This window comes from Enhydra lutris, unplaced genomic scaffold (genome assembly GCF_002288905.1).
Source record: "Enhydra lutris kenyoni isolate GAN:26980312 unplaced genomic scaffold, ASM228890v2 scaffoldscaffold17, whole genome shotgun sequence".
Lineage (NCBI taxonomy): Eukaryota > Metazoa > Chordata > Mammalia > Carnivora > Mustelidae > Enhydra > Enhydra lutris.
This window is the reverse complement of record NW_019154101.1, coordinates 28,418,203-28,442,065: the sequence shown is the minus strand read 5'-3', so window position 1 is coordinate 28,442,065 and position 23,863 is coordinate 28,418,203. Positions and strand designations below refer to the sequence as shown.

The window sequence follows — 23,863 nt, the reverse complement described above, 5'->3', positions numbered from 1 at the left end:
TATTTACCCTCTTACATATTATAATTCACTTATTCATTTTATGAATCTTTATGAATGAAATGAAATTAAAAAAAAAAGAACGAGGAATGAATGAATGAAAGTTAAAATGTTGAGAACATTAGATTGTTTTTGAGAAAGTTAGAAGATGGGCTCCTGGGTGGCTCAGTCAGTTAAGCACCTGTCTTCGGCTCAAGTCATGGTCCTTGGGTCCTGGGATCAAGCCCCATGTAGGGCTCCCTGCTCAGCAGTAAGTCTGCTTCTTTCTCTCCCTCTGCCCCTCCCCCTGCTGCTTTTCTCTCTCTGGCTGTCTCTCAAATAAATAAAGTCTTTAAAAAAAAAAGAAAAGAAAAGAAAAAGTTAGAAGATATTGAATCATTTTATTTCTACTTCATGGAATTGTACTTCATACTTATTTCTACCTGGTAGAATAACTTAAGGAGGTGGCATCTTGGTGGCTCAGTTGGTGGGTATCCAACTCTTGATTTCAGCTTAGGTCCTGGTCTCTCAGTTGTGGGATGGAGTCCAGCATCAGGCTTGGTGCTCAGCACAGGAATCTGCTTGAAATTCTCTCTCTCCCTCTGCCTCTGTCCCTACCCCAGCTCATGCACTCTCGCTCTCCCTCAAAATAAATAAACAAAATATTTTTAAAAAAGGAGTAACTTCAGGAGTTAAATTGTGACCCTTAAAGGTGTGAGGTCTATTTGACTAGGGTTTTTTTTCACAATCTTGTTTATTTGTTTGCTTGGGGGAGGGGTTGTTTATTTGTTTTGTTTTTAAATTTAATTGCACTCCCAGTTTGCCATAGTCCTTACCACTCCCTATGTTCATATGCTGGTCTTAGGCCTTTACACATTTCCTGTTCCTGCCAGCCTCTGAAGACATTGAGTTTGCCAACTTCTACCCTGGTAGAAATTGGTTCAATGAATTGCTTAAACCATTAGGTATAGTTTTGACCACATAATAATTTACAGTGTATCTTTGGGCAAATTACTAATATCTTTGGGTATCTTCCAACTCTGAAATTCTATAAAGATATCTGTTGGTTATTTGACAGCATATGCTCAAGGTAATCTGAGCTCTTTTGGGTAATTCTTAGCTGGGCATCAAATGAAATGACAATTCTCTATGTGATTCTTAGTCCCAGTGATTTCTAATATACAACAAATCAATTAAGTTTATAGATCAGTGTGTACTTTGAATTGAGATATAATGTCTCTAAATTCTCTTCCTTTGATAAAACCAGTTTGTTTTTTCTATAATGTAATGAAAGCTTAGATTCAGTCACAGGGACATTCTTCCATTATAAATTGAATAATTGTAAGACAGTATTATATAAGATTTACTCTAAATAAAGTTGTCCATAAATTTAAGATATACATTTCAATATACTAAAATTCTTAATCAGTCAGGCCATATAAACTCATTTGAAGATAAATCTCCTTAAAATTCTATTCACAGAAACCCCAAAGTTAAATTTACTTGGCAAAAGAGACATTGAAAGTAAGCCAGAATAAAAGATTGAATTTAAAACAAGGTTGGCAACTAGTCAAGAATGGTCACCAGACTTCAAACTCAAAACCCTCTGAATAAGAGTACTACAAACCATTTTCCATCTCTAATGAAATTTAGTACTTTTTAGATTGATGAAAAACACATTTAGTCCTAACATCAGGAAGATAGATTCTATCATAGTTTCAAACTTTTAGAGTTTCATTTAGACTTTCATTAATGAATCAAATAAACACTTTGAAGATACTTACTAATATGTTAATGGGACCTTGGAGTGCAAGAAATACTCAAGGATACCACCCAAATATTAACATATTTATTAGGGTGGTAAACCCAAAAAGATAAATGGCTATTGAAAAGAGTATGTATAAATAAAGCAATTAAAAGACACATATGTAACCAAAGAAAGAAATATGAGAATTTTAACTGTTTGAGATTCTTATAAACTTTAAGACATTGTTCTTTCAAAAATTACACTGTAAAAAGAAGGAAAACTAAAACATCTTTAATCAATGCATATAACAATGAATATAACAGTTTTTATTTTGCCTGTTAACTTTCTTGTTTTATCTGTAGGTAGAACATACATTTTTATATTGTAATTATAGTGACTGAACAATTCTGTATTTGGCCTTTTTTTTTTTCATATAATTATGTTCTAAGCATTTTCCATATTACCAGAGTCTTTATATTTAATTTTAGTGGTAGCATAATTTTCCACCAAATTTCTTAATTCTTTTTTTGCTATTGCAATTTTAGTTTCTTCTCAGTCTATCCTTAAAATATTTAATTGTAACATTACTAACTATAATTCAATACTGTCATTTCATTTCTTTGTTCTTTTGGTATATGCTGATTTCACCAGTTGGGCTAAATCCTCAGGAATTTCAAAGATAATGGAAGACACATATTAAACCAAGATACATTTCAAGCATTCAGTGACCACAAATCTTACAGTGCTGTAATGCTTGTTAAAATTCTATTCTCATAAAGGAATAGATTTGGATTCAAGGTGACTTTGCTCAATACCAGCATTGTGTCTTGGGGAAATTTGCTTCAGCTCTCTGTGCCTTTGTTTTCCCATCTGTAGAATGGAATTAGTAATAGTAAAAATTGTTCTGAGGATTAAGCAAGACAACCTATGTCAAACATTTACAACAATTCCTTTTATATTTAAAGTGCTATAGAAACAATATCCCTTTTCATATTAGAAAAGCTTTCTATATTCTCTGTGCCTTATAGGAATTCTACATGTAAAGAAGACAAGTGGTAAGTTTTCAAATTTTAAAAACAACTGTGAAATAATTTCTTAACCAGAAGCAACTTCTTTTATAATCAAGTTTTTTGCATTAGTGAGATATATGTCCATTCATTTAGCAGCAATTGGGTCTTAAGCTAGCAATCATAGGTTAGTGTTTCCTCCAGTAAGAATGGCTAGCAATTTGTCTAAGACATTTGTGAATCATTCTGTCAGCTTTATCATAATAGTAAGAGTAAAAGTAAAATAGCCATCATGTACTCAAACACTATGTGCCAGGCAAAACAACTGGACATTGAAAAACACTGTAAAATCTTCATGACAACCTGGAAGGAAATATTATTATCCCAATCATCACCAGATGGGGAGACAGACTCAATGAGATGAAATAACCAGCCAAAAACCACACATGCCTAAGAAGTGATTGGTCCTAATTGACCCATTTGGATTGTATTAAGACTTGAAAGATGGAGAAGTCATTAGACTGAACTCTCCTTTCATGAGTATCCCTCCACCAAATTTCCCACTGGAGTCCCGTTAAACATCACAGGAGGTAAAATGCATTTTCTTCTTTTGTGTGTTGTAGGTACGAAGATGGATCAAGAGCCCAATGGTCAGTGTGGACAAGCATCAGAGTCCCAGCTTGAAGTACACAGGCCCCTCAGTCATGCACATCCCTCCAGGGGAGCCAGATTTTGAGTCTGCCTTGTGTCCAACATGCCTGGGAGACCATGCTTTCCAAAGAGGTGTTCTCCCTCAGGAGAAGGAGTCATGTTCATGGGAAACTCAGTCCGGGTGTGAAGTAAGTTCATTTTTGTTCTGGATCCATTATCCTGAAAGGATTCTAGGCCAAGCATATTTAATACATATGTATGAAGCTTCTGAAGAAAATACTGAATATGACATTTTCTAGCCCACTGTACTCAATTTGGGAAGGGGAAGAGGGAGAACCTCAAGCAGGCTCCACACCCAGCATGGAGCTCAATGTGGGGCTTGATCCCACAACCCTGAGATCATGACTAGAGCTGAAATCAAGAGTCAGACACTCAACTGACAGGGCCACCCAACCACCCAGTACTTTTTTTTTAAATAGCCTTTATTTATTGGAAAAGTTTTAGTTCCACAGCAAAATTAAATGTAAGATATAAAGATTTCCCATGTACTCCCTGCCCCCACGAAAGTACAGCCTCCTCCACCCCCAAGACCCCTCCCCAGAGTGGTATATTTATGCCAATTGATGAACCTATGTCGACATATCATCAGCCAAGACCATAGTTTCCATTAGGGTTTGCTGTTGGTGTTAAGTTTGGACAAATTTATAATGACATGTATCCATTATTAGAGTATCATATAGAGCAGTTTCACTGACCTAAAAATCCCCTGTACTCCTCCTGTTCATCTCTCCCACACCCTGGCAACCATTGATCTTTTTACTCTTCACAGTTTTGCCTTTTCCAGAGTTGGAATATAGTTGGAATCATACAGTATACTGTATGATTCTGACTTCCATGCAAAAAATATATTGTAACCCTCATTGACGAGTTTATAGCTTTCACTGAAATATTTATCTCAATATGATTTGACCCACAGGAGAGCACCATATCAACCCATATTTCACTATTTTTCCCATGGGTAGTACTCATATTTTTTATATATACTCATATTTTTCCCTAAGACTTATTCTTTTCCTATTCTGCCAAGAGTTTTGTTTTTTTGTTTTTCAATTTTGTAAATCTAAGAAAGCCAAATAACTGAGTTACCTTGCAGGTTTTAAGATTTCAAAAATTTAAGATTGTATTTTTCACGTACAACTCAGTGAAGCTTATATTTATTTTGACTTTTTAAACCCTTAGATTAAATGCTTATGTTATTTTTATTATCATCTTATTGACATAAAACCACAAATTAGGAAGACAGAACATGTTATTACAAAGTACGATTAATTGCAAATCATCTACTGATACATTATTTTAGAACAGTGCATTATAAGATGATAAATGTTAATAACTCCTTCCTGCTTTTTTTTTTTTCCCTGAAGGAAATGTTTTCCAGAGGTAAAAGAATAATTTCAGCTGTTAAAAATGCTTGAATCTGAGTTCAACTCTAGGATATGTGATGTCTCTGAGTCTTTTTCCTGCCTACTTTCTAAGGTTATTGGAAAGATCAAATGAGATAACACATATAAATTATATCATAACCTAGAAAGTGCCATGCAAATAGAAATCATTATTACTTATGCTGATCTTCATAGTAGCTAAGCCTATGAATCTGTAACACTAAATTAGACTTCCATGACTAAGTTAACACTTTGCTGATCTATGAACATTTGTCATGGCACATTTGTTGTTTAGCTAGACACTGACTCAACTCCAGGTTGACCATAAAATGCAATAAATAGATTCTAAATGCAAGGATTGGCAAACTTTTTCTGCAAAGGGCCAGATAGTAAATATCTTAGGCTTTGCAGGACATTTAGTCGCTGTCATTTCTGTTCAGCTCTGCCCTGTAGGGAAAGCAGCCATAGATAATATACAAATGAATGGGCCTGACTGTGTTCAAATAAAAGTTTTTATTTACAAAAACATGTGGCTGGTCCAGCAGCCTTAGTTTTCAGACTCTTAGAGTCTAAAAGAATTTGCCAACTCCTCAGAGTCTAAAGAACTATTCATAACTTAGAGGTAGAAAGAGGGCTCTAGAAATCCTACACAGAGCACAAAGGCCTAGTACTAACTGTTTACTTGAGGGCCTGGTATATGCCCCATTTGTTAGGAGCTAGGGATAGATTAATGAATAATTGGAATTCCATATAAGAAGAAACAATAAACAAAGAGCTGGAAGGAATTTAAGGCAACACTATGATTCATCCTTTTACTTTATCTGAAATAATAGGTGAATCATTCACTGATTTACAATGGATAACTGCCGCTGACTTTGCTAAGTTTTTTTCTTAAGGTCACCACGAATCAAGAAGACTTTTGATGTGTTAACAATTTAACAATGAACTTATATTTTGTGTTCTTATCTGAATGAAACCATGAGATAGTTCCTTGAGAAGGTACCTCTGTCTTTTTAGGAAGTGGCCTTACATGATGAGAAGAAGATGGAGAGGCTGTTAGATACACAGGGCTCGTAGTAAAGACTCTTTTTTCTTTTAAATTTTATTTATTTATTTGACAGATAGAAATTACAAGTAGGCAGAGAGGCAGTCAGAGAGAGGAGGAAGCAGACTCCCCGCGGCGGAGCAGAGAGCCCGATGCGGGGCTTGATCCCAGGACCCTGAGATCATGACCTGAGCCGAAGGCAGAGGCTTTAACTCGCTGAGCCACCCAGGCGCCCCTCATAGTAAAGACTCTTAAGTTCTTCCTCTGACAACATCTGATGTGGATAATTTTTACGATTTTATTTATTTATTTGACAGAGATCACAAGTAGGCAGAGAGGAAGGTGGGGGGAGGGGAGCAGGCTCCTGCTGAGCAGAGAGCCCGATGTGGGGCTCGATCCCAGGACACTGGGATGATGACCTGAGCCGAAAGCAGAGGCTTTAACCCACTGAGCCACCCAGGCGCCCCTGATGTGGATAATTTTAAGTAAGTCATTAATTCATCCTTTCCTTTCAGTGTTCCCTCCTATGAAAATCAAGATTATTCATGCTTGCCATCTGGTCTTTCCTGGGGTTTTTTAGTAATTTGAGGATGAGGGATTTTTAAAACATTTTGTAAGTATAAACTTATGTATAAAAAGTGTGCTGGAGTCAGGCAACCCACATTCTGATGCCAGCTCTGCCACAAAGTCAATATATGAACTTGAGCAAGTCACATAACCTCTCAAACATATGAAAAGCCTAATCCAATTAACTCTAAACCTCTTTTTAGTCTGAAATCCTATAGTTGGAATTGATCTTTAAATGAAAATAAACTCTGTACCTGGCATAAAAGATAAAACATAGAAAATGAGCTAAGAATGTTTCAAAATAAAATAAGAGCACAAATAGAATACTAGTTCTTTAAGAATATGGGGGAGGGGTGGGTTCTGACTTTAAAAATAGTACATTCTAGGGGCACCTGGGTGGCTCAGTCGGTTAAGCAGTTAAGCATCTGACTCCTGATTTTGGCTCAGGTCATGATCTCAGGATTGTGGGATCGAGCCCCCCATGGGGCTCCACACTGAGTGTGGGGCCTGCTTAAGATCCTCTCCCTCTCTCTCTGCCCTTCCCCTGCAACTCATCTGTGTGCCCTCTCTCTCTCAAAAATAATAATTCAAAAAATAGTATATTATAAATGCAACTTTCAATGGCCAGAACTTGGTAAGAGTTATATTGCAGTTACTTTGTGCCAGGCTTTGCCAATAGTCTAGTTAGGGGCCTTTAAACGTATTTCTCCCATGGAAGATGTTAGGATATATGTATTGCCAATAAATCACCCAAATGAATACCAATATTGTGATGTCACTAGTAGTGCTGTCTAAAATGGACTGTTTACAAATTAAACAGAGCTTTATGGAAATGAGATGGAAAGATGATAACACTGAGCTATGTAAGCTGAATAATTACTACTGAGTACTGGTGGAACTCAAGTTGTAGCATTTCGGTCTGAAATCAACTTTTGGGCCATAAAGAAATGGAGACCGAAGTAGCTTTTCATTGGGTACATGTTGACTAAACATATTTACAGACTTTGTTCTGTACCATCTCTCACAGCATCTTCAACATCAAGATCAACCAAGCTGAAAGGAAAAGAGAAAGGTCTATTTTAGAGTAGGGATAAGGAAGGAAATCTAGAATGAAGGAAAGCATAGGATTGGTTTAAGATGGCAGCCTGACGGTATAATGTCCTCCCTCCTTCCTGCTCTAAATGACAGGAAAACATACACACACAAACATTTTAATTTATAATATTGCTAGAAAACAAGACATGCCATTGTATAAATAAAAAACAATGAGGAATCTCTGAAAAACAGAAGGCAGATAGGATTATGAAGTCCAGGAGGAAACCACAGTCCAAAAGGGTCACATTAAAGAGCCACTCCAACAGATGGGAACACTGCAAGCCTACATATTCGAAAGGAGTCAGTAAGTAGGAAAATAAAGATGTTCTGGGCAAGGTCTAATAAAAGGAATGTAGTTTTAGCAATATAAATTTCAGACAAGATACAATCTAAGACAAAAAAATTTTGAAAAAACAAAGAGGAATATTTCACATTGATGAAAGATACCTGCCAAGAAGTTAAAACATTCACAAACCTAGGGCACCTGGATTGCTCAGTTAGTTAAATGTCTGCCTCTTGATTTCGACTCGGGTCATGATCTCAGGGTCATGATCTCAGGTTTGTAAGACTGAGCCCCACGTCAGGCTCTGTTCTTACTGGGGAGTCTGCTTGAGATTCTCTTTCTCCCTCTGCCCTCCCCCTGCCCCATATGCTCGCTCTCTCTCTCTCTCTCAAATAATAAATTAATAAATCTTTAAAAAAAATTTCACAAACCTTTTTGTACTTAATAAGACAACATGGAGATCTCTAAAACAACCACTAATAGAAATACAATGAAAAATTAGTTGATTTGTGTCATAGAGGGGAGTTTTTGACATGCTTCTAGAGTCTTCCAAGAAGACTAAAAATAAGCAAGGGTAGAGGATTTTAATAAAACAATTAACCAAATATGATTTATGTAGAAATTTGTATCTAATAAACAAAGAAAACACATATTTTAAGCATACATGGTACAATTACATAAACTGACCAAGAATTAGATCATGAAGCATATCTCATCAAATTCCAAAAAGCAGAAGTCACACAGACCACACGAGCTGATTACAATTTGATAAAATTAGAAACTAACAACAACATGAGAGCCAACTGCCATCCCTGGCCAATCCTTTCACCTAGAATCCACAAACACCCTACTATTAACTCTGGATTTATTTAGAAAATGAAAAAAGGAAATTAAAAACTTTTAAGTACTTATTCCACTGCCAAGAAAATGCAAAATGAAACTATGAGATTGTATTTGCTTTTAATCGATTAGATTGTCAAAAGGTTGAAAAGATCGATAATGTCATATTGGTGAAAACATGGGCCAAAATGTTGCTGGTAGAAGTTTTGTGGCAATGTTCCTCTATTAAAAATTCTTAAGATCTCATACCTTTTAATTTAGCAAATCTTTGTGTCCACATCTACCCTCAATACATCCTTGCTTGTGTGATGCTGGGGATGGGTACAATAATAACCGTTGTGATATTGGAGGTGGTGAAAAAAAAAAACAGGGGGGTGGGGGACCATCTGTGGGTAACAAGACTGTAAACTCAGAGGGAATTGTTGATTATGGCATCTCCATATTGTGGGACAGTACATAGCAGTTAAAAACAATGCCCATATATACTGATGTATCCCAAGTTATATTAAGTTAGGAAAGCAAGTTGAAGGTGAATAATATATATATATATGTCTATATATAAAATATGCATATTATATATATATAACATTAGCATTGCCACATTTTTATACCATATTTTTCTCTCAATGTGTATGTATGTGTCTATCTATGAATGTGTGCACACATGTTTGTATGTCTGTGTGTAAAAATGCAAGTAGAAAGATCTGGAAGTATGCTCACCAAACTGTACTGGTAATTACCCCCTTCTGGGGATTAGAATAGAGAAGTAATGAGGTAAGGGAAAGGTAGTCAAGAAGGACTTCAGCTTTGTCTCTACTGGTTGAGTTTTTCAGACCATAATAATATATGACCCATGAGTTTGGGGAAAATGCCATGCCCACCAGGAGACTCACTTGTAGAAAGTAACTAGTTACAACTCAACCTATCGGTTGAAAGTCAGGCACCATCACGAAGATGGTTTCCCACCTCGAAACCATTCCATCACTACAGAGAAAGACTCCTGGAGGAAAATGGATAGTGCATGATCTTTGTGCTTCCACGGCACCTAGCTTCTACTTCTGTTTGTCAGTTATGCTGCCCTGCCCTGTTCGATGTCTTCATTGTGTCCATTTATTCTTTACACTCTCTGCAGTCATAGGGTCTAATGTTTGTTCATCTTCCTGTCTCCTCCAGACCCTGTATATGCGCTGTAAGGTTGAGGTGTTCTTTTTTTTTTTTTCCTCATTGCCTTTATTAGCTGAAATTGAAATTTTGTTCATAAAAGGTTTTTGAACATGAAAAGCAGAGACTAAGGCCGCAAACTCTGCAGCCCATGCTGGCTGGAAATCCTGTGCATTCCAGAGGCACTGCATGGCCAGGGCTCACGGCTGATTCTCATTAAGCTTGCCCTCTCATATGGGATAGATTTGGCGGCGGGAGGATTTCTTCAGACTCCTCTGTCTTCCAATGGAAGGCGGCTCGAGAGGTGCTTAGTCAGCGACCAACAGCCGAAGCCGGGGCACCGTGCACTGTTTTCCAGGCCCTAGTGAAGTCAACCCTCCAGAAGGAGCCATCTGACTGGGAGAAGTTATTAACACGTTATTACAGACAAAAGAATTAACCCTGAGTCTTTGCTGCGATGAAATATAAGGTCACTGCTTCTTTTTCCTCCTCAGAGACTCACCAAAGACAATAATAGAAGGCACTTCTAATGAAGCAGACTTTACACAGTTCTGGGAGTGAGTCAGCCCCAAGAGGCTTCTTCAGTGTTTGAGAGACCTTACCTCCATCTGTTGGGCTACCACGGCCCAAGGAGGCGCACCGTTACACCGTTGCTCAAAATTGTTGAGCTGTTTCTTTGAAGCCCAGGAAGCTCAGTACAAAGTGGTCAGCTGAGCAATAGTTTCCATGCTGACTTATTTTCATATCGCCTTGAGTTTTTCTGATCCTTCTTAAGAGGAGGCTATAAAAAATATACTTAAATCATCCAGATGGCTTTATAGATTTCTGGTTTCTTTCAATTTACATAGTAAATTTTTTTTTTTATGAAGGCTTATAGGGAATAAAATAATAGTGCTTCTATTGCCCTCTTCCCCCAGTTTTCTACTCTTGGCATGACATATTATGGTCTCCGAAGGATGTGGGGTGATTTCTAGGCTTAGCGCTCATAATGGTTCTTGTTCTGCACCAAATTTTATGCCATGTAGTTTTTGGGAAAGCACTCATCACATAAAACAAAAGATGAGACTGCTAAGTGGGGAGGGGGGACAAGAAAAAGAGCCCCCTTTGTTGCTCTGTATATTGAGAATATAGTGGAGTAGGTGACATTCTATCCAAAATCCTGGGTTCTACATCAGGCTCTGCCTCTGGCAGATCATGTGACGGTAGCCATGTTCACTTGTTTCTCGATAGTCTGAGGCTCTCCTGCAAGCCCTGAAGAAGAAAACAGTGCTGCCCACCTCACAGGACCGAGGGGAGGATGAGGAGCAAATGAGCTCTTAAGAAAAACAAAAACAAAAATAAAACTATAAGCAGGAACACCTGGGTGGCCAGACGTTTAAGCACTGGACTCTTGGTTTCTGCTCAGGTTGAAACTCGAGGTCCTGAGATCGAACCCCCTGTGGGGCTCCGCTCTCAGCGGGAAATCTGCTTAAGATTCTCTCTCTACCTCTGCCCCTCCTGCTTGTGCACTCTCTGCACGCCCCCCCAATAAACAAATAAATCTTTGGGAGAAAAAAACATAAATAGCATTTGAAATATTATCAGTTGGCAAACACACCTAAGTGTAATAAAATCTGGAAAGACTTTAAAACAAGTAAATCAGTCTTAAGCAAAACATTCATCACATTTCTACACTTTCTTCATTAAAATAATAATAATAATAATAATAAAAGAATACTACCTGGAAAATAATATGTCTTAGGAAACATTAAAAATGACTCACTAAGTTACCCCTTTAAGATAGTGAAAATCTCTCTAATTACTATTGCCATTATATATCTGAAATTATTATTCTAATACAGAGGCAGCATTAGAAGAAAGATAGTTTTACCGGCCCCCCCCCCCAAAAAAAAAACCTTGGAAATCTTTTCACTAGAAAAGCAGCATTTTTAAAAATGTGTATTTCAAGCAGGGGTATATAAAATAGAGGAAACTCTATTGGTTTCTCTTTGATGTTTTCAATATTTTTTCCTTGTGTTCTACAGTGATTTGAAATGTCCTAAGTAACTTCTAATTCAAGCAATTCTCTTTGGTCAAGAGCCAGAGGGAAGATTGCCTTGTCATCTTATAGCTTCTGCTAAGAGCTATTGGCTGGCTGAAATACCCATTTTTAGGTTTTGTGTCTTTTAATATCAGTCTACTTCTTTTCTAACTTTTCTGCATGATTTTCAAAATTCAGATAAGAATTATTATAGCAGCTTTATTGACATGTGGGAGGGAGACAAACCATAAGAGACTCTTAAATCTCACAAAACAAACTGAGGGTTGCTGGGTAGTGGGGGGCTAGGGAGAGGGTGGTTGGGTTATGGGCACTGGGGAGGGTGTGTGCTATGGTGAGTGCTGTGAAATGTGTAAGCCTGATGATTCACAGAACTGTACTCCTGGATCAAATAATACATTATACGTTAATAAAAGTAATTTTTAAAAAATGGAAAACTGCTAGCCAATTTAGATCTTTTATAGAAAACAAAAATGCTGCTTTCCTGTTTAAGGAGTATTATGAGTAAATTTTTAAATCTGAAAAAAAAAATCTATTTTCTTTATATACCAGCTATGTTTTGGTGCATGTTCTCCCCGGTTTCCCACCTCCCTCCCATCGCCTGTGTACTTATCTTGTACCTGGTTGTTGTCATAGTGAATATGTGATAGTGAAGCTGCCTTTTTCTCACTTAGCATTCATTGGAAATATGTATATATTGTCAACGTAAGTTAAATAACTATCATTATGGTTAACATCACATCAAATTGATATCATGGTATGTAACCATCTATCTACTGTTAGTCCTTTCATGTTATTAATTATTTTTCTCTTTTTGATAAGGCTGCAAGTGATTTTTTCCCCCTCAATTTGAATAACTTTGGGATAAATCGAACCTTGGTATAAATCCCCCGTAATAGAGTTTGAAGATAATTACTGTGCTTGTCAATGTATTACTGAGACCAATTTAGGAAGAATTGAGTCAATCCAGCATTATATGAACAAAGCTACTCCACTAGCACACTCTCCCTTGAAGGTGGCATGTTTTAATTTTTGTTACTTTAATTAAATGATACTTCAGTGATGGGATATGCATTTCTTTGGTCACCAAAAAAAATGAAGGAATTTTTCCATTTTAAAATGTATGACTTGTAATTCATCATGGGAATGATTTCATTCTACCCTTGCCTCTTTCTCTGTTTCAATTTTGTGTTCATTTTCATCGAGTTAAATGAATCCTTTCTATATAGATTTAAATTGTCTTTTAATCCAATCTGTGGCAGACTTTTTTTCCCCCAGTCTGAGTCTTGATTATTACATTCTCAAAAAATGAACCAGGTCTGCTTTTTGGACCATGAGAGGAAATGTCTGTGTTCACTTCAAGCTAAAATGGGCACACCCTCTTCCTTCAGAAAAGGTACTGAGTAGGGACTGCTGCCAACAGAAGGATTGCATGGGAAAGAATACCAGGTCCGAGGTGAGTATGGCTTTCTGCCTGTGCCATGTGTACATTTCATATCTGGCCAAACAGCTCGATAACCAGGAAGCCGTCTCCTCCTTGTCCAAGATTGCTTCTGTGGTTACAGTCCATGTTTCCAGGGTTGTTAGAGCCAGGAGGCCACCTCCATCCAGTTCAGTGCTGCCTTTCTCTCCCAGAGTCAAGACCGGGGCTCTGGAGGAGAATTCTGCCAGGATCCAGGGCATAAAAGGAGGCAGCATGGACTCCGTGTCTTCCAACCAAAGGACTGTTTACCCACAACTTGGCACATGCTTCTGCTGTGTTTAAAGACATGATTCAAGGCACAGAAGTTAAATTTTAGAGATGAAACTTGGGGGTAAAATAAGTTTATGCCTGCAATCATAGCTCATTTCATTTTTACGACCCACACTCTCCTACGAGTTACATCCTACTAGTACTCCTCCTTTCCAGGTGGTAAGTCTGGAAGGGGATAAGGGAATCCATCCAGGCTATTTAGGACATAGAATATTCCAGGAAATGTCCCCCCTGCCTTCTTCTAGAAATCTCTAGCCAGTGCTTACACTTACTCTTGGGTTGGAGCATATCTTGCTGGCTCTTGTTATATGTAACCAAATCTTTCCTGCTTCTAATTAAGCTTATTCCTTTCAGTATAGTCCTTCCCAGAAACCATATGGCTATTTTCCACTAAAATAATAGCAGTATTTCTTCTTAGTAGTTTTGAGACTAAAAATTTTAAAAGAAGACTTTTTACAAACTACTAAAAGTCTACAAGCAAGGGCAAAATCTAAGGAAATAAAGCAAAATTTAATGGTATGCCATTTGATTTTTTGCCATTATTTCATTTTTTCATTTTTTCTCAAGGGTTATGCTATATTTTCCCTGGATTATTTACTGAAATGACAGAATTTAGTCTATTAAATAACAATCCTGTAGTATAAACTACTCTATAGAGAATAAATTAAACCAAGAAATGAAAAAACTGGGGGGAAAGACATAATGGTAATTTCTTAAAACAGTGAAACGATTCTAAAAATTACCTGTGGGAGCCTGAAAAGACTCTTCTTATAAACCTTTTAAAGAAAAAGGGAGTAAAAGTGATTAATATATCCTTGATATTTCCTATTCATATAATGTAAATTGCTCCTCACTCATTCTGCTTACAGAGAACTTCAGACGAATACTTATGGGCTAAGACATGCATTGGCCCTTGGTGTTCATAATAAATAAATCATTTTATTTTCACTTTCACTAATGTTAGAGCCCCTTGTCCTTATAGCTAGTAAGTAAATCAATCTATTCCTAGGCAAAACTCTAGCAAAGCTCAATTTGAGTGACATCATCTCTTAAGAGAATCATCACAACCAGCTGAGTACACCAATATTATATAAGTGACTCAGCTCTATTCCATAAGAAGATTAAACTTTTCTTATCGACCTTGAGTAGCAGACACTGGCATAAGAACATATAAAACTCCTTTGAAGTCAAGCCAAACTCCACAGCTTGCTATCTATAATTTTAGTTTATTTTTCCAGTGTCCATCAGCCTTGATAACTGTAAATACATAATTCTATTCTCAAATCACTTTTCTCTCTTCCTCTGGTATGTGTTTTCCCTTTGACTTGATTATAAAATAACCATTTCAAGAGATTCACCTAGATTTCTATTTGAGGGAAAATGCAAGAATTCAACAACTCTGGATGGGTTAGATAAGTAGCAGACAGGTGGCTCCCTAGGTAAGTAATAGGGAGCAGGGCTTATAAGTCTGTATAGATTAGAAAATGCTAAATGCATTAACTTGGTGGTACCAAAAAAGGAAAAGAAATTAATGACCCTTAGAGTTCTCTTTTTAGCTTAAAATTGCATGTATCAGCAATACTGTGTTATTTTTAAAGCAATCAATCTGATACCAGGATTAAGGCAGACCTTTCAGCTAGTAACCACATATGCAAAATGGTGGCAGGGACACAAGAATGCCAAATCCCCTCCCAGCCCACGACCAGAGCCTTGGTTTGTTCTCTCAACTAGTGTTTGTTAAGAGTTTCTGTATAGACCAGACAGTTAAAGTATCCCATGCATGCTTCCAGGAGAGCGGCGAAATATTCACAAGTAACCAGGCAATCATGATCACTGGGATACCTGCTACCATAGGGGAAGGTAGGGACTGCACATAAGAGGGTCCCGTAGCTGATGACATGGAGACCAATAAAGACTTCCCAGCACAAGAGTAATTTCGACTAACTGGTGAAGGATGAGTAAATTAGTAGATGTAGGAAAGAATGGGGATAAGAAGCCCAGGCAGATGAGACCAATAACCAAATATCTGGAGGACTGAAGTAACCTAATAAAATTAAAACTAGGAAAATAAAACTGAACTGGAAAACAAGAATCCAGGTCATTAAAGCTTTTCGCAAGGCATTTAAAATAACTTATACACTATCCTCAGGGAACAAAAGTCCATTTAAATGTTTCAATCACAACAGTGTTATCATTAGGCATAAAGAATGGATAGGAGAGAGTCAGATTCCAGAAATTCTTCCTTTGGAGATTTATGGCCTAGGGTTAAGTTTTATGGTTCTGACCCTGTTAAGGACAAATGGGCCTGAGATTTAATACAATAAGCTTCGTTCTTGTTTTGTAAAGAGAAACAAGGATCTCAGATTGGGAAAAGGGTGATACTAACCAAAAAGTTCTCATTACTGAAATGGGGAGGGGGGGTTTCAAAAGAGGGTCAGAACCTATGAACAAACTTTGTTTTTCGCTACATTTGCCATTATTTAGTGACCAAAAAGAAAGGTGAAATTAGGATGTAGAATTGAAAATCTTCAAAGAGGATGGCAATTAGTGGGAGGGGAGGATACAGTGAGAGAGAGGAAACATTTTGGGTGTGATACCAAAGATCACAGGCTATATACTCCATTTGGTGTTTGACTTGAGAAATCCCACAGCCTCTTGGAGAAGCAGAGCGTCTGGAGGTCAGAGGCAGGGAGTTCTGTTTGGTAAGATTGCTTGTCCATGAATAAGCAAAAAGCTGTAACTAGTTGAAGAGAACCAGTGTCCCTAAGGTGTGTCTGCATAGGTGTCACCAGTCTTTCTATGGAGGAAATGACATTATTGCCCTTGTATCAATGTCGAGTATGGTCTGAGTTACATTTCCTGGCATTGAAGACTGGATTTGTACTGATCTGTTTATATTCTCTCACATAATCTCACCATACTCTCATAGAACAAATTTTTAGTAGACTTGGAGGGTTAGTCTGATTGACCTCCCCTGGGTTTGAACAAGGGGCCTTGGCCTTTAACACAATGCTTTCATTAACTATACTAATCAGACCCATAGCCTTAGATAAAAGCAAGTGGAAAAAAAAAAAAAAAAAGCCAGAATTTGAAGAAATGCTTTTATGAGGGATTTCTAGTCCCTGAAGAATGCAAAAGTTCCAATTTTCTTCATAATTGAAATCCTAACAGCTATAAGAACTTGATGTTTATCAAAGATGCAAGCAGAAGTCATAAGACTTTGTTTCATGGATTAAGTCTAAAAGCTATGTGCATTTTCATGAAGGCTTATAATGGATTGGTAATGGTTATTACGGATGATAATATTTATTTAGACAAGTTAGAAATACCAAGTGCAAATGATGTTTAAAGCAAAAATGGCATAGACCATTTCATAAATGCACAGACCGAAATTATCTATAATTTTGGTGAATGGCATAAATTGTATGACATAGAGTAGGCTGTGGCTTTCATTTTCATCAAAAGGACAGTTTATAAATCAGTGACATGACTCATGGGTCTCAGGGAGGGTGCATCAATCTAGCACCTGCTTCCCCAATCCATGAAGTTACATTTCATATCCAAACACAAATAACCATATTATTAACCTCGGTCATCAAAATTAATCTCTCAGCATGGAAAGGATGTGAATATTTAAGCTAAGAGGGTTTGCTTCCTCCTTGTGGTATAGCCCATGCACTTAATTCATAAAAACAGTGGTGTTTCTCTTTGTCAAACATCTCAGGGGTCAATGCTATTTTGGGTGCTGTGTTTGTGGCTTTGCGTGGGCGATATGTAGGTAAATTTTACAGAAGGCCACAGCAGGTGTGACTTTGAACTAAGTCCATGTGACAAGCAAGAGCATGCTGCCTAAACCTTACTTTGGGGAAATCCAAGTTTCGAAGTGGCCATACAGGATGTTTCATCAAAAGAGGGATTTTCCCCTCTACTCTGGGACGCACTGCTTCCTTCCTCTTCCTTAACTCTGCAGTACAAAAACATTCTCAAAGCAGCTAACAATATGCCATGTCATGGGTGACCGCATTGGAAGAGGGGGTGGGTAGGGATAGAGAACGGGGAGTAGTTCAAGCTCTGGGGTTTAAAAGGGACAGTAAGAACAAACCTCTGAAACACACTGGTCAGCCTGTTGTTTCCCTGGGCTTGCTACTTGATATTACCCAACACTAAAGAAAAAAACATTGGTCACTGGCCCACATATGCATCCAGCATCATTTTGGAATTAGATCTCCATTGAAAGCCCAGCTCTAACACTATCTGTGTCTTAGAGTTTCCCTGTCTGCAAAATGTATAAGAATACAAACTAAATAGATTTGCTGTGAGGTTTCAGTGAGAGAAGATACAGACACTTACTTCATTTCTCTCTGCCTCCATTGTCCCCCAAACCCCATTTTAGTCTCCCAAGTCTAAAAGAAATCAAACAGGCCCACACAGTGAAATTTTATGATTCCAAATCACGTGTAATGTGCCAATCTACTACTTCTCTTCACCTTATAACTTGTATCCATTGGATACTAGCCTTATTAATCACAAGTTTATGTCCAATGCTTTTTTTTGTTCAGCAAAAAGACAACTAAAAGAGGAAGTAGAGATCACAAAGCAAGTACATGATTGAATGAGTTTGTGTCAGTGTAACTTCTAAAGAACAAACGAGCCTTTTATTAGTCAAGGTATTAGGTCAACTGATTTCCAGTCTCAGTTGCTATGTCTGCTTTCCAAATCTCTTGAGCTAAAACTAGTGAGAAAACTGGAGGAAAGATCTTCAAGTGTACCCTTTCTTTAGGGCAAAATTTTTAGGATTCCCACCCCAGTTCTGAAGGTTGTATCTTCACTAAAGACTGGTTATTGACAGAATCACACAGATTATTTGCCCAATCCACACTATGACCTGAAATGTTGTCATGGAAAAATAATTATGTTAGCATTTTATCCCATGGAACTGCAGCCTCCCCCCAACCTCCTGGAAGGACAGATTTTCTGTAGAATCTCAGAAAGCATCTCAAGCAGATGTGTCCTTATCTTTATTTGTAAGAGATAATTGCTCCCCCAGAAGACAAAACTATTATGGCCTATAACATAAATAAAACCACAGCTCCTAGATTTTTGTACTGTTGTCTAGAATTTTCTCAGGTTCAATTTTATTATTTTAAACCTTTTTCTCATCAAGACCATTTTTTTTCACCTATAAAGATAAAAATGGAATTGAGTATGGAAAACATAAATAAAAATTATCTATACATTGATGAGCAACATCTTGAGCTTTCTGAGAATACACCAGATACTACAATTCCTCTGTGCAGCATTAGTGAATAATATAAATAAATAAATCACTCGTGATTGAGTTTCTTCAAGGACTGTATCTTAAAACTATAAATTACCATAAAAATAACAAGGCTGTAAATTGGTATGTAATGAATTGCCCCAGTTATACTTTTATAATTTACTTTTAATATGCCTCCATTCAGGCAATTTAGAAGTAAAGCTTAATCATTAGTGTATTAAAGATGGCATAGATTCTTGAGTATTCTCAGATTAATTCATTAGAATCAATTCTGTGTTTCCGGCATCAGAAGGCAGAAGCTAAAAAGGGAAATGTATTGACGACAACGCTTTTAAGAGTTTTTTAATTTGGAAGGCATGAGAATCTTTTGGAGGTTTTTCCTCACTAGCTGAAATATCTGTTCCAACTGCCACTGTATAATCTAGATTACTCTTTTGAACATACAAAAAAGTCTAAAGGTTTGAAGCATAATAAAGCGACATTAGCTACCTTTCACATGCTCAAAGCAGCCCCACCACTGGCCCAGACCACCTGTTTCCCTCACTCTCATGCCTTATTGCAAAATCTCATTTCAACATCAACAGTCCATCCAGTTGCCACCACATTCCTCAAACGGTACTCCTGCTCCAACTCTCCAACTCTGGGAGTCCTGAGTATGACCACTGGGCACTCACGGCCGTTCACTCAGGCCCCTCTCTGGTTTATCCTTTTTCTCACCCAGTGCCGCCATGAGCCCCCTGGCTTCCCCATTCTACAGCATCTTCTGGGACTGCTGTCAGTAAACGCCATTAAATCATTAAACTTTTCCTCAGAAGCCTCCTTCTGCCCTCTTCTCTTGTTCTGGAAGATCGGGGTATGGGCCACATATTAAACAGTGTTTGTGGGCCAACTGTATTTTGAAAATGCCAAGTGATGAAGTGATGTATCTCAGAGACATTCATTTGGGCCATGTACTCTGAATCCCCAGGAGGGAAGAGCCTGAGCTTGCCCACATACATTGGACCAAAAACCATTCTTAAAGAAACATCTTCAGGAAAATGCTGCCTTAGTTGAAATTAGGCTTTGTACTAAAGGTGACACATCTTCTCCATGACCCTCAAGCATGAACAGCTTCTTCTCCAGCTCCCTCTGTCTAGAGGCCAAGAGCTTGGTGGCCACTCTCTAACTTAGCTTTCAAGAACTTCAGCAGCTCTACTGAGCCATGCCCTTGATGCTCATCACCTACTAGTCTCCAAGATTCTTCTTCCTCTTCTTTAATCACTTTAGTGCCTGATGTAACAATTTTTCCTCTTACTCTTTTAGTCATTCTGGGAAAATCCAATATTCACACTCACCTGTAACAGTACCAACAACGACACTAATGATCACTAATATGTCATCTTGAGTATCTGCTATGAACTACGTATCTTAATGTTTGAAATGCAGTATCTCATTTAATCTCTACAGTCATCTCCTCCCTGGCTGCCACTGCTGTGCCCTGTTCCTTCGTCATGCCCTTCATGCATTGCCTTACACAACTGCTCCTTGTCATGCAGACATCATGGTTCTCTGCTGAAGCTGTTGGTCTGCCGGACATTCCTACAGTGTGCTTGCTGCACTGTGGACCCCACAAGCTATCCATAGTTTGTACATAGCTTAGAGCAAGGGTGACACCGGCTGAATTTGCTGGCAGGTTTATAAAGCACATTTATAACCATTTGAGAGGTCATCTTTGGATGCAGTGTTCTTCCCAACCACCCGAGGCCATCAAGCAACATGACCTCTCTCTTAGAGGCAGCTTCAGTGTTTGCTGTCATTTCTGGCTCCTCAGTAGTCTTTTCTCTGTATGGGCAGCATATATTCTGTAAAGTCACAAGCTGATGAGATGTTGGGATCAGAAGGGGCCATAAAATTCATAGACCCAACCCCCCCCACCCCACTTACAGTTAAAGAACTGAGGTCTGGAGAAGCCCATAAACTGACATTATCCTCAGAAATTGCCGAAAGATTAGGTAAAGATAACAGAATTTGCTTATTCCTTTTCAAAAAGGGATTTATTTTTGTTGACTATATCCTTGACGACTTTTTATCTACCAGGTTGTCATGGTTTTAGATACAAGTCTGTTAGTAAACACCCTTTGCACATATATTTATCTTGATCATTCACTAATTGAGAAACTGATGTGTTGTCAGAGGGAAGTAGGGCCACCTGCTTTCCATAGCAGCACAGTGAGGTTCTCTCTGTTGGGTGGGACATTTGGTTCAGATTTCCTTTGCACCAGATGGTAGTCCCCCAAAGGCCCCAAAGCTCCCGGGATCATTAGGATTCCAGATGTGCTTGCTACTGTTGATCTGGGGTGATGTGACCACACTTTCCTCCTGCCAAGTATGTACTCAGCTGTTAGACTGAATTCAGAAATATTGGCTGGCATGCTTCTAATAAATTTGATAGGTTTTATTTTTAATTTTGAGCCTCCAAATAGGCATTATCCGGGGAAGATATTTAGGATATATAGATAGAGTAGTTAAAAACCTCATTATATGAAGAGTGTGTTCTAGAATCGTATTGGTGGGGGCGCCTGGGTGGCTCAGTGGGTTAAGCCGCTACCTTCGGCTCAGGTCATGATCCCAGGGTCCTGGGATCGAGTCCCACATCGGGCTCTCTGCTCTGCAGGGAGTCTGCTTCCCTTCCTCTCTCTCTGCCTACTTGTGATCTCTGTCTGTCAAATAAATAAATAAAATTAAAAAAAAAAAAAAAGATTTATAGAATCGTATTGGTGAACATCTGAGACCATCTAATTCCCAGGCCCCAGAGTTCCAAGGCGTCTCCTTTCTTAATGCATTGAACTTGCTCTGAATCCAATTATACTCTTTCCATTTTGCAAAATAACTCATTTTGTGTATTCAACAGTAGAATGTACTTTGATATTGGGGGAAAAAAAGTGTTTTTACTTTAATGTGCTCCAGATTGGAGACCCTCATTAAGGCCGATCTGCCTTATCTCCCAGCTGTGCTAATTAAAATCACTAATTATTTCCATGTCAGTATCTCAGGATCATTTTTTGATGCATGAACATTTGAAGGAATTGAAAAAAAAAACTGACTGATTTTGGGAATCATGTGAGAAAATTAATATTCTTTAGTCCTAATTTTTTTTTAGACTTTTTATGTCAGTTCATTTAACTTTCGTTCCTACTTCATTAGTTTCAGATCTGTTCTGGATTTCTGCCATGTGGGAAGTAGTTGCTGGAGTCCCCTTTCTTTATATAGTGGTTAGTGTAATTAATGCTGAAAGGGGATTTACCTCACTCCTGATGTTAATATGCTTCTCAAAAGCAGTTTTCATATCCAATACTTGTCATTTATGAAGGAATTAATAAACCAGATTCCGAGGTTCCTCCCTGCCATCAAAAGTCAATGATTTTTTAAGACCTTATGGTCACTTTCCTAATTCAAAAATCAACCCACTTCTTGCTCTCATGAGAAATAATCCAGGTGTGCTTGGACAGGAAGTAAGTTATTTACTTTTCTGTGCAGAAGGTGGGAGAATGGAAGAAAGATTATCTTTCCAGCTGGAAGGCAATCCTTTCCCAGAGATACAGATAATCTCTTTGAAAAGTTTCTATACTCCAGAACAATTAAACTCTAAAAAAAGAATTATTAGGTCACATAAATTGAAGGAACTGTCACACTGGGAAATAAGATTTCCATTCACATTTTTACTGGTGCAAAATTTCATGTTGTGTGAATTATTTGCAGTATATTTTTCCCTGTGACAAGTTGATTCTGATTTAAATCCTCTGGGACTGCAAACACATAACTTATTTACTCCCTTCAGTGTACCTTAGCTTGAGAGAAGAGATTTTTTTTTTGGTGGCAAGCTGTTTCAGTGGAGTCAGACTATGTAATAGGATAGAAAAAAGCAAAAAGCTAGGAGAAAACAAATGAGTAGAGAAGTTCCTTCCTAAACAAAATCTGAATAAATGAAATTGAGTTTATTTTTTTTTTAAATAAGATCAATGAAAATGTTGGTGGGCCATGTAAGGAAGCTGACAATAGCCACAAGGCCTTCTACTTTTGGAGTTAATCGCCTTCTGATTTTAGGGGGTGGGGGTGGCTCAGGGGCATTGTAACTTAGCAGTTAGTAAATCATTCCAGTCTGCAATTAGTGTAATCATCTCAAAAATCTTGAACATTCAATGCTTAGAACAAATCTATTTCAGATATTTGAGTTGCTGGCCAACTACCCCAAAATAGTCATTTCTTGACAACTTTTTAAAATCACTTCTCTTAGGTTACGGATGAAAACAGCAAACTCTGGGGAAGAAACACAGAAGCAATTATAGGAAGAGAAAGTACCTAATAGTATGCAAAATGTGTGAGAACTGAGTCATATGTAAAATTTTTTAACTTCTTTACTCTTAAATTATGATTCCTGGAATCCCTTCTTCATAACTGACTCACAATCTATTTTGGAACAAACCTGGCAGCACTACACCCCTATCATGATAGATTAAAATTCATACCAAAAAGTCAGAGACTGATGGAATAATCAGGTAATACTGACTGAGGAGCCTCGCACCCACGCAGCCCTATGTGAAACACTAAGCATATGGCTTTCAGGTTGAGGCTGACCTAAACTCTCCATGTTTTGTAGTTATGTTTCCTAATGTTGTGTTTGGAAAAATGAACCTATTAAAAATACCTAAATCATAGTTCAGGTGAGATGCTTGATCTTGTTCTTTATTTAAAATACCTATTTTTTTCCACTTCTAAGAGTTCTCTAGATTTTTTATTTTTTTTTAAGATTTTATTTATTTATTTGACAGAGAGAGAGAGGGAGAGAGGACAAGCAGGGGGAGCCACAGACAGATGGAGACGGAGAAGCAGGCTCCTAGCTGAGCAGGAGCCCAATGTGGAACCTGATCCCAGGACCCCGGGACCATGACCTGAACTGAAGTCAGATGCTTAACCAACTAAGCCAACCAGAGCCCCTTCTCT

General features: G+C 37.9%; 1 protein-coding gene across 1 annotated transcript in view; it reads left to right on the top strand.

Moving 5' to 3' along the window:
- Window positions 1-23,863, top strand: part of LOC111147659 (serum/glucocorticoid regulated kinase 1) — a 109,564-nt gene that overhangs the window by 39,323 nt on the left and 46,378 nt on the right. Inside the window, exon 2 of the mRNA XM_022503858.1 lies at window positions 3,354-3,569. Within this exon, the coding sequence (XP_022359566.1) occupies window positions 3,354-3,569 (216 nt within the window). The remainder of the gene's footprint in view (window positions 1-3,353; window positions 3,570-23,863) is intronic.